The sequence below is a fragment of the Capra hircus genome, chromosome 24 (assembly GCF_001704415.2).
Source record: "Capra hircus breed San Clemente chromosome 24, ASM170441v1, whole genome shotgun sequence".
Taxonomy (NCBI): domain Eukaryota; kingdom Metazoa; phylum Chordata; class Mammalia; order Artiodactyla; family Bovidae; genus Capra; species Capra hircus.
In genome coordinates, this window is record NC_030831.1 from 60,477,470 (window position 1) to 60,489,710 (window position 12,241).

The 12,241-nt window shown below is 44.9% G+C and overlaps 1 protein-coding gene across 6 annotated transcripts in view; it reads right to left on the bottom strand.

Moving 5' to 3' along the window:
• RNF152 (ring finger protein 152) overlaps positions 357-12,241 on the bottom strand; it is a 78,916-nt gene continuing 67,031 nt past the window's right edge. For all 6 annotated transcript variants that reach the window (XM_018039599.1, XM_018039597.1, XM_018039598.1 and 3 more), the window contains one exon: positions 357-8,402. In XM_018039599.1, the coding sequence (XP_017895088.1) occupies positions 7,656-8,270 (615 nt within the window). In that variant the 5' untranslated portion in view covers positions 8,271-8,402 and the 3' untranslated portion in view covers positions 357-7,655. The remainder of the gene's footprint in view (positions 8,403-12,241) is intronic.

Sequence of the window (12,241 nt, forward strand, 5' to 3'; positions counted from 1 at the left end):
TGGTGCTTTTCACTACACAGGGACCTGCATGAAATTGTTCTGCACAAGGTACATAAAGATGGTCCAAACAGCATCATTTCTAGATGGTACAGGATGAAGGTGGGGCCACCAGAAGTCACAAAAACCCCAACTGCACGAAACACACTTGGACTTACTCATTAAAATGCATTCTTTAGCTTCTCAGAGGAGCCACTTGAAGGTCACCTCCACTTAAAATCCTTGGCTCAGGAGTTCCTTGTTGCTTTATGACCCAAGTCTATTAAAATTCTTAGAGTCTCTGATGATGAAAATTCCAGCCAGCTTTTTTTTTTCTCTCTTCGTGAGGTTGGGGGGAAGAAAACCAACACATGAGTCTATTTGAAATCATTTCATGAATTTTAATCATAGCAAATGTGTTTTAACAGTAGTCATAAAATCAACATCACCACATATACAAAGGACAAGACACCAGATTGGCTTACAAAAATACCATATATTAAAATCGGGTTCATTGGAAAAACTCAGGACTTGCTAAGACACCACCTACAACAGAGACAGCAAGCAAGAATGCTTTTAAGACATTCAGATTTATAAACAGCAGCTTGATATCCCCCTTATGAAGTCAGTATTTGGCAACATTTGGACAATATTCTCTACACAGCCCAGCAGCTCATTTATCTGTAGGGCTGTTTGGCCCCTTAAAAAAGATTCTAAAATAAATAATCCACGGAATTATAAGTGAAACATGTCAAGGACTTGAGTTAACAGCCTCTGAGCAGCATTAACCTAGCCATTTGACTGGAGTACTAGTTATCAAGAAGGCCAGGAACCCCACCGGTGGAGCCGTCCAAGGGGCAGGGCCTCAGTGCAGCAGCTGTGTGGCTTATGCTGGGAGCGTGTAACCGTCCCAGGCTGCAACCAGCCTCCTGCAACTGCCAGTGGGGCGAAACGGGAACTAGTGGCAGAATAGAAATATAAGGAATGACCACAACCAGGAGAGAAACCGAAAGGCTCTTGAACGAGCCTTCCCAATACTATTAACCTACTCAAGTCAGGTTACATCCACAGGCGTGGCTCTGCACTCCTCAGGTAAGAGGACATCATTGGAGTTTGTCTGTAATGACTGAACCGCCTGCCCGAGGGCAGGTCCTGAAACTGTATGGTGCCGACTGACACCCAGTAGGGCCTCCTCGGACGCTCCCATCAGCTGAGCACCTTCCCATGTCTTCAGCTGACACAGCCTGAATTAAGTTCGGTGGGCCATACTGGAATGACACATTGTGCTTGGCTAAGTTAATTCCCACTCTTCTGTGTTCTTTCTTCAGCTGGTTTCTGCCACGACTGACCTTCAGCTTCTGCTTGGTTTAGGAGCTATAGTCTCACTAGGGCTTCTTCCCTTTGTGCCGCTGTCTTCTCACTTCCTGGGCGTGCCTGGCTCTCTTTTGCTACAAACTCCAGGTCACATCCCCACCTCCACCACACAGGGCCTGCCTAAGAGTCCGCTCGTCTCTCAGTCAGGAAAATGCAACCGGGAGTTTCTGCAGCGCAGTGTAAGACACCAGCTCCTGTGTCCGCCCACTTTCTAAAGAGAGATGACATAGATGCCTCAACTTGTTCCCTTCAAGGGGCACCTGCCTCATCTATTTCCTCCTTTTTCAGCCCATGCTCCTTCACTGCCATCATATCCAAACGTCTACTTCTGGATTCTCAAAATGCAAATGTCAAATTAAAAACTGAGCTTCCCTTTGGAACACTCTTATTAGAATAATCCAATAACACAGCCCACGGAGAGCAGAGAAGACCTTCACAGGGGCTACCAGCCGTGCATCCCATGATGGGCTGACAGCAGTGTTCTAGAAGAACCAGGCCAGCTCTAAGAGAACATCCCTCAGAAAAACACATGCTATTGCAGACTTCAAGAGACCCCTCAGTACTCTCCCCCAAATATTACTGATTGTCTCTAAAAAAGATCATAATATGAATAGTATCAAAACCCTTAGACTAGAATAATAAAGTCCAGCTAACGAGATGAGTGTTTTCAAGCACCACTACATCATAAGTGAGATACAGAGAGTGGGATACCCCAGGCAGTGAATCCTGAAAGAAAAAAAAAAATCATTGGCCCGACTGTGCAAGGAAACTTGTGCAGAAAAATGGAGCCATATGGCAAGAGTTCAAGAATAATGGTGCTCTACTTGCGACCACCTGAGCAGAGCCAAAAAATAAGTCATTTGGAAGACAGAAACTAAATGCCCCACCCACTAATGTTCTTCATATGGTAGAACTCACCTCCTCATGTATATGAAGTCTTGAGAGCTGAGTTATATAGACTCTCAAAGATAGCTGGTTTAACAAAATGGATGTGGCCTATAGCATTTGTTGAAAAATTAATACCTAAATTCAACATTATATAACCCACACTGGAGAACATGACAAATATTTCACTTGATTTTTTAAGCTTCAGTTACAGCTAAATTGTGTGCCTATATATATGTATATATTTATACCTATATGTATAGATATATATCTTTACACAATGAATCAACTGTGTCAACGAAGTCAATGGCTTGAATTTCCACTTATTTTTTAAGAAATGTTTCATGTTTAACAAAATTCAGCAACTGGTCATCATCTCTTGAAACAGACTATCACTTTCAAACAGTTACTGAGTTATCTTGACCGCCTCATTCTCCTCTGCAGTTCCCGTCCTGGTAAGGATTGCTTTGTGGCTAACGTTTTCCTGAGAATGATGACAACGGTAAGGGACAGCTTCTCCTTCTGGGTCAAGGATGACAGATTACCTGACTGATGACACTCCTCGTGTGGAAACGAAATGCTGGCTAGCTGGCAGCATCGCTTTTCTAAGAGAAGGTGGAACTCAGACCAGTGCATCTCACTCCTCCCATACCAGTAATCTTTGGGCCTTTAATTTCCTCATGAGTCTAAAGAAAACCTATTATTGGGCAAAAAAATGTAATCATTTTTAAGGATGAACTAAAGAGTCCTGCTTATTGACAAGTTCTATATTTAAAAAAATCTGCTAAATTGAAACAAATGCATTTGATTAACATTATTTTGGCCAATAAAAAGCAGGTTAACCACTTTAGACACACTGCAAGTTTTCAAACAAAACTATGAGCTCTTTAAATCAAAATCTAGACTGGAATAAATACTATCAGGAAGAGTCTAATCAATGAAAATATATCTCAAACTGAATTTTCTGCTTCCCTTTACTCACTTAAAAAGCAATCTTAGTAACTTTAATAACCTTCAGGTCTTCACATTCCATGGGCAACGTTTTCCTGATGTCAAACAAAGTGTCACTGTGCAAGGTTTCAAATCTTCAATTATTTCAGTGATAACGAAAAAAAAAAGATTAAAACAATGTCAAATCTCACTCTAAAAATAGTACCTACATTTTAGTCTGGCATCTGAAAAACGATGCCCACCTATGCCCCCCTCAAATACAAGGATGAGCTGGCAGACTTCAAGGGCAAACAAACACTGCCTGTGAACACTGCAAGACCTCCCTGCTCTCACAGCGCACAGTCCTAAGGCAGTGATGCAGTCTGAGTAAGATGCTGGACGTGAAGAGGGATTTCATTAGGCTGTTTTCTTTTTTTCTGTAACATTTGCTTTTTGGCCACAAGACCCTAAACACAATTTCACAGTACAGGTCATGCAGGTCAAACATTTTACAGCTACTGTCTAACTACTTACTATTTTTGGACAATAGATTCACATGCAGCTAATGATCCCAGAAAAGGGGCTTCATCAAGCACTCTTTTAAGCTTCACTGATTTTTCCTTGGCCCAGAGTATCTAAGTAATAACCCCAAAGGGCAATCAATGCATTGTTACTATCATACTTGAGATCATTTATTTTTAAGCCCAGAAAGGAAAAAAAAATTTAAGTCAACTGCATGTTACTAAACCACAAGTTGCCTTCTCCACCTTGCCGTTTACTCCACTAACATCTTGATCCTACTGCACAACCCTCCAGAACTCCGTTGTCCAATAATGGTACCCACTTGCCACATGTGAGTGGAATCAATTTAATTAACTTAAAATACAAAATCCAGTTCCTCATTCAGACTAATTTCATTTCAGTTGCCCAGTAACCAATGTGGCTACTGTACTGGACAGCATAACCTCTAGAACATTTCAGCATCACAGAACATTCTGTTGAGCAGCGCCAATTGTGAAGATCCCAAGGGCTACACCAGCACAAGGTTTAACCATCAATAACCACTCTTAAGTCATGTGCAAGATTAAACTTAACTATATTCTTCAAGGAAATATCTTATAGGCTTCTGATCATAAAGTATGATTGGAACTTAACTATATTCTTAAAGGAAATATCTTATAGGTTTCTGATCATAAAGTATGACTGGAACTGAGAACCTATTGCCTCTTCATCACAACCTATGCCTCAGGTCATTGTACAAAATTTTCCAAAAACAATGCTTTTTGGTAGCATACTTGACTCTACTTAGCATATTCAGCATTCTCTTGAGTATGTCAAGATCATTAATAAAGAAAAATCCATGCTTCTTAGAGTTTACTATTTACATAATACTCACTGCCCTTTACAGATAAAGTGGGAGGCAGGGGGGAAACCAATGTTTTGCAACTCAAAAAATTCAGATCACATGTTCTCTTTGTCTATACTCATCCCTAAATCAACCCTCCTTTCATTTCCCAGAGAGGTAGATGCTAACTAAAGCAAATATATAAATCTACAAAAACAAAGACCTTAACAACAGTTGAGTTTGTAAAGGGTATTCATCCACCCTGAAAGGAGATCGCAGCCCAACAGAGATGGCGACAGGTCGAGGAAGGAGCAGGAGGAGACTGCCGTGCAAAGTCCTGGTCCCCCTTTTGCTGCAGAACAAGCTGTCTTGCATCTCTGTGGGCCTGAGTGGAGTCATCTAAAAAATCAAGCCACCAGAGGTTGCTTTCAGATCCAACTTCCTGTGCTTTCCGTTCTGAGTTTTTTCACTGATGTGAACTGTGAGTTCTGGCTGATGGTGTCACTGGGCTTGCATCATCTGGGGTAGACGTGTTCTCAGGGTCATGAGTAAGTGCCAGAGCGCCGGAGCAGTGGATGCCGAATAACATTAAACAACACTAAGCCTATAAAATTCTATCCGGCAGGCTGAGATGCGGACACACATGCGCACACTCACACACGGGATTGCACGCTGATAAGCAGGTACACAAATAAATAACTAGCAGGCAGAATCCACTTAAACAATGGCTTTACATCACTAAGACTCACACAAAAATTCTGATTTGGGTTGCTATTGTACCTTAAATTGTAATGTCAAGAATCTATCATAGAGCCGATTAATTTTGCACTGCTAAACTGCAATTGGGATTGTTTTTCAGTAAAAAGTATGTGGACATTTGTACTCTATGGGTTTGTGCTAAGAAACACAGTATCATCACGTATGTCAGTGTCTATATATAACCTACAGACCATGTAAAATTCTATCACACTACACTCCAGGGCTAGTCATGTCATATAGGACATAAACATATGTAGGTATCATTCACAAAAATAATTTGAATACGGCATGACTTAGCATTGCAAGGGTAAATTCCATCCGAAATGCAGAATCCTTAGTGTAACATTTCTGTGGGTTTTTTTCCCAAGAGGAATAGAAATTAGGTCAGACATGCATCACGGCAGCCTGGGAGAGTTTGAGAAATTGAAACTAACCCAACAGTATATTAGGTTACGTAATAGAGGATAGTATTCAGCTAATATGATACCTAAATTATTAATACCAAACAAATCCTAGATTATTTGTTGTATAATGCCCAATAGCTTACACAATAAAATGGCATTTTAACCTAATTTCTAGTCTGAGATTTCAAATACATTTCCTAAAGGGCTAATGACAAATTTGAAAGATTTGAAAAACCCAAGTTCATATTTTTATATCAAATTCTCATGTCAATGAATATTAGCTTGGGATTCGATTCATTATATTGCCATTTTATCTCAGTTAATGCCATAACTTTAATGTGTATATTTTGTGCTGCTTGAAGGTAAAAGTCAGCATGTAGGTAAATTAAATTATCTCAGTCTTAAGGATTATTTCTAGCCTTACATTTTGGAGGCAGTCACTGCTTATTTTTCTGTCCCATTTTCAGGAATTCAGTGGAACATGGACATATCCGTGAATGGGGTGGGGGCAGGGGGGCTTGGCACGCACCACTTGCTTCATGAATTCCATAAAAGAAACTAGAACTGTAAAGCTCACAGCTATGTCTGAATGCACACATATTCAGGCACAGAACGCGTCATTTAAAACCAGCAGATCTTTCTTCATGAGCAACTGTAGGCCATTAAACATTTAAGAACATTTGAGAATTTATGATGAACTGGTCCACTTAAACTGGGAATATGAATTGCTAGTTCACCTTGCCATTTTTCTCAATAAACACATATCTTGAAATACAAGAGAAAACCTCACTTCTACCAACAAGAAGAACCTGGAATGTGAAGTGGTCTAACTCTCGTGGAGCAACCTCTTTGAAGAAATAAGCATGGGCTGTCTTCAAATGCCAGCCCAGGTTTGTCAGCAATCACCAACACTCACGGCTGTTAGAACACATCAAAGCTGGCAGAAAAGGCAGAATCTTCCGTATTCCCCGTTTGTGCCTTACAGAATACAGGACTTGCACACACAGAGAGGAGCGAGTATGGAAGTGACACGTCTGTGACACCTCGCCGGGGGGGTCCAGGTGGCCGCAAGGTGGCCGCCGTTTCAGACTCTGGACTCACTCACGCCTACAAAGTCTTACTCCCGGGATTCTTCTGAAAAGATTCGAAACCTGAGGTAAATCAAATTACACACACACACAAATACACAATATTTACACTGGAAATTCTTATTTCGTGAGATGGCTTGAGGAAGACTGGCATGTAGGTTTCCTGTGGGATTAGGCATTTCTCACCATCACTCAGGTTACTGCTCCCCTGTCGGGCCTTCGGTTTAATAAACACACAGCGAGCTCTAATCACAAGGGAAGGGACCCGAAGGTATGTGGCAAAACACACCACACTGGAAACACGCCTTCGGATGCTTTCCTGAAAAGACAACTGTCCGCTTAACTGATTTTACTTTGGGTGCCATTCAAAACGGTATAAAAAGTCACAGCAACTACATGGAGACCGGGTCTCATTTTCTCAAAGAAAAAGGAAAGAAACCAGCACGTCATGTTGCAGTTGAATTTTTACATGGATTTTCAGGTTTAATTCTACTTGTATGCAGAGCATCTTTGTTTTAATCGACCACATTTAGAGAAGATCACACGGTATGCACTTCCAACAGTTTAACGTCTAAGTAGAATAGGTCTATCTCGTAACATGATTTGGAGAAATGATAAATTACAGTCCATTTAATCGGTGATTATGAGGATGCATGCAACCGTCTTCGAAGCTGTCGCCACCAGGAATCAGAGCACTCCGCCTGCTTTCCCGCGGGGACCGCGGGTCCTGCCCTTCGTGTCTGTCTGTGGATAATCAAATGGCAGCCCAGGGCCCCGGGGCCAGCACCGGGCTCCCCGGGGTCAGCGGGCCCCCCCCGCCTTCTCGCTGCGATCCCCCCACCAACAGCTGCTCAGCCCCGAACGGGCACCCACGGAGCCTTGCCCACAGCCCCTTCAGCCGCAGGATATCACAGTGAAGCGCTTAGAAATGCAGGACATGTTGTGGAGCACGATGCCGAGGAGGAAGACCAGGACGCAGGCCACCAGGATGACGGTGCACACGCCGGACCAGGTGGAGCTCTTGGCCGCGCCGCGCCGGTCCGGCTCCTCGGCCGCCGCCTCGCCCGGGGCCGCGGGCTGCAGGGGCTGCTGCTCGGCCGCGGGGACGCTCACCACGGCCACCGCCTTCGGCTGGGCCCCGGGCAGCAGGCGGCAGCCCGCGTCGCCGGGCAGCAGCGCGCGCTCCTTGGAGACGGGCAGGGGCAGCATGTAGCACCCGTTGCTCGGCAGTCTGATGAAGACCGGCGTGTGCTCGGAGGCGTGCGGGATGGCAATGACGCCCAGCACCTCGGGGTCGTCCGGCAGCTGCGACACCGAGAAGCCCGGGGGCAGCTTGGTGGTGCCCCGGCACCAGGGGCAGCGCACGTCCTTCTGGCTCGTCCGCATCTGCTGCAGGCACAGGGAGCAGCAGGTGTGCCTGCAGTCCAGCAGCTTGGGCCTCCGCCGGGGGCTGTACTGGTTGAAGCAGATCTGGCACTCCAGCAGCGCGTCCTGCGAGGGCGCCTCCATGGTGAGCGCGGGCGCCGGGCCGGGTCTCGAGGCGGGAGTCCGCGCTCAGCCCGCCTCCTCCGCAGGCGCCGGCCGCAGTTGCCGGGGGCCGAGGCGCTCACGGGCCTCCAGCGTGCTCAGGCGTGCGCATTTCTGAAGGAGACAAAAGCGCACACACAGTAAATTACTTTCAGCAAGCCGAGACGGACGCACCGCACTGCTCCAAAGTCTGGATGTCAGGCGAAGTGAGTACAAGCTTCCCGCTCCTGAGACTGGGAGAGTCCCGCGATGTCCAGTGGACAGTGAGTGAGCGAGTCCTCTCCTCCGTTACTTTTCTTATTTCTAAAGAAACAAGTATTTCTACAGGGTAAGCTGCTGCTGCTGCTGCTGCTAAGTCGCTTCAGTCGTGTCCGACCCTGTGCGACCCCATAGACGGCAGCAAGGCCGCCCAAATGTTCTACAGAGGGAGCCTGCTGTTTCTGTTTTATTGTTCTTCTGAACTGTTCTAAACACACTGCAGAAATTCTCTCATTTCCAATAAACTTCTAGCATTTCCTTTATTTCTTTCCTGAGCCTCTGACCTTCTTTTCCTGACTCTGCTCACCATTCTGTAAGTGCTCATTGCCAGATACAGGCACCTCTACCAATCTAGGTATGTCACATAACCAGCTCACGGGATGGATGTGGGTTAGGACTACTCCTCTCTCACAGGTTATTAAAATGGTGCCACCAAACAAGCACACGCAGGGATCGGTTAGGTTATCTTTTCCACCAAATCTCCTGAACCAAGGCAATTTTTGTCAAATGGCTTTAAAAAGAGTCAAAAAATAAAAAAAATAAACAACCGCCAAATAACAATAGTGAATCTTTAGGCAGTAAGGGTCACAGAAATACCCAGGATCACTAGTATGTTTCAGTCAGGTCTTTTAATTCCATGATTATTTGGGGCTGCATCAACAGGACCAAAAGCAAATACCATTAATTCACTGATTATAATCAAGTATTATTGCCAAATAAAACTGGCAAACAGCCTTCACCAAAAGAAAGAAAGAGGAGGAGAAGAATGTTAGCCTTCTGGTATTGACGGGAGGCAGGATAACTTAGTTCAGCTTAACTGGAGTTTAAGGAATCCATCAAATGTTTTAATAAAGGCTGCCCAACACCATTTCCTATTGAAAGCATCCGAATTACGTGTTCTGAATGGAACCGCGATGACTCTGGAAAAAACTATTCAACCATGGTTGTAGAAATAATTGCTAGTCCTAGATCCCCACCTGCACCCAGAAGCAGGCGCTGATGATATAGATAACCTCCCTCACAGTTTCCTTAAAAAGAGAACCTTCTTTTTCTTTCTGATTTCCTTTGTGAAATTATGAATACACCCCTCTGCGGTGATTACGATTTAAGATCAAAATCAAAATGTAGAAAAAGTTTAAAGTCAGAAATACTCACTGATAAAAATTAATGCTGACAATCAAAAAAGAAACATTTTAAAATATTTTGCTGTGGTTCAGTTCAGTCGCTCAGTCATGTCCGACTCTTTGTGACCCCATGGACGCCAGGCCTCCCTGTCCATCACCAACTCCCGGAGTCCACCCAAACCCATGTCCATTGTGTCGGCGATGCCATCCAACCATCTCATCCTCTGTCGTCCCCTTCTCCTCCTGCCCTCAATCTTTCCCAGCATCAGGTCTTTTCAAATGAGTCAGCTCTCTGCATCAGGTGGCCAAAGTATTGGAGTTTCAGTTTCAACATCAGTCCCTCCAATGAACACCAGGACTGATCTCCTTTAGGATGGACTGGTTTTGGTATAGCAAGAGGACTTAAATTATTGAAAATAAAATATAGTAACATAGCATTCAGAAAGTACATATTATAATCAACTGCTCATCTATCCACTAATTCAAGAAATAGTTGTGAAATAATAGAAATCTTCCAAGTGTAGAACTTAAAATGTTCTCACCAAAAGAAAAAAAAAGATTAAGATGTGAGAAGATGGTTGTGTTAATCAATGAGATGTAGGGAGCCCTTTCACAATGCATACTCATTTCCATACTTTAAAGTGTCCATTTTAAATGTCTTACAATCTATTTTGTCAATTATACCTCAATAAAGCTGAAATAAGAAATTAAAAAAATAAGTATCTACTGAGTATCTATCATGCAAAAAGTACAATACTAGCCACGGTGGATTAATAAGATGAATCAGACCCAAATACCACCCCTAAGCTGTTTAAAGTTAGGCAAGAATGAACTCATGAACATATTTTCTCTTCCATTCATTTATTCATTCAAATTCTCACTGAATATTCACCATGTGTCAAGCATTATGGCAGTTATTTCTGTCCTTTGTAACAAAAGACCTTGGCACCACCCATAAGAAACTCCCAGACTAGAGGTGCTTACACAGCTATGCAATTAAATAGTTATAAATATAGTGATGCTTGCCTTACTGGAGCTGCATGGAGCAATCAAACAGGCTCAGTGAAGAGTCTGGATTATGGAGAGGATTTAGACAGGTAAAATCAGGGGCAGGTTAGTTTCAAGTTCAGAAATCAGCATGAGGAAAGGAAAAGAGGTGAGAATTAATTACAGAGTTATTTTTATACTCTAGCTGTGACACTGGCTAGGCTTTTTCTAACACAAGAGTAACTTACAGATGCCATCTCTAAGAAAAAGCTTCACAGTTTTAGGCTAGAAGTGTAGGTCTTTGATACAGACACCTTTGACTTTTTTTTTTTTTAAGCCTTTATTGCTTCTGTTTTTGGTTTCTTGGCTGCGAGGTGTGTGGATCTGAGCTCCCTGACCAGCCATCGAGCCCACAACCTCTGCATTGGAAGGCGAGGTCTTCATCACTGATCCACCAGGAAGTCCCCGGATGCCTTTTAAAGAAACGAAATTCACACAGAACCTGCACGCACCTTCCCGCAGGCCCAGCCAGGGAGAGCAGAGCCCACAGGGAGGGGAGAGGTGGGTGGACCCAGGCCCGGGCCACAGACCCCAGACCACAAACTGTGGACAGCCCCAAGTGCCAAAGACGTGGGATTCGTCACGGAGCCACGGTCAGGATAGACTGGAAAGACCTGCTGGGAAGCTACTGTAATATTAGACAAGGGATAAGGAGTGTGTGCGTGCGTGTGTGCATGCGTGCGTGTGGGTGTGCATGTGTGTGCATGTGCGTGCGTGCGTGTGTGCGTGCGTGTGGGTGTGCATGTCTGCGTGCGTGTGGGTGTGCATGTGTGCGTGCGTGTGTGCGTGCGTGTGTGCGTGCGTGTGGGTGTGCATGTGTATGCGTGTGTGCGTGCGTGTGGGTGTGCATGTGTGCGTGTGTGTGTGCGTGCATGTGTGCGCGTGTGCATGTGTGTGCGTGCGTGTGTGCGTTCGTGTGTGCGTGCGTGTGGGTGTGCATGTGTGTGCATGTGTGTGCGTGTGTCTGAAGTCAACAGTGGTGATGAGGATGAAGAGATCAGAAGTGCTGACAGCTCGTACAGCAGTCAAGTGGGATCTGGCCACGTTGACAACAAGGTTGTAAGGGGAACAGGCAAAGCCAAGAGAGAGGAGGGTGAAACGGACACGAGAGAAACAGGGAAGGTGGAGGGAAATACGAGGAGTCCTGTTTGGGCTGGACTCCATTTGAGGCACTGGGACGGTCTAAGAGATCAGTTACTCAGGAAGACGCTAAAGAACCAACAGGAAGCTGAGAACATGGGTCTGCTATCACAGAGCAATGTCAGGACCAGGCCCGAGAGAGCTAGACGGCACCTCCAGAGAGGAGATCCCAGCCAGAGACAGACACAGCAGACGGCAGCCAGGCGCTTAGGGAGCGCTTACTGTTACGCCTGGCTGAACAGAAGAACGGGGTTGGGTAGGAGGAGACCCAGGGACCCCTCCCAGCACGTCCCTCAGACGAAAACGTTCCAGGCAGCCTGAGACTGTGAGGAGTGTGAGTGCTCAGTGGATTCCGACTCTGCGACCCCATGGGCTGTAGCCCGC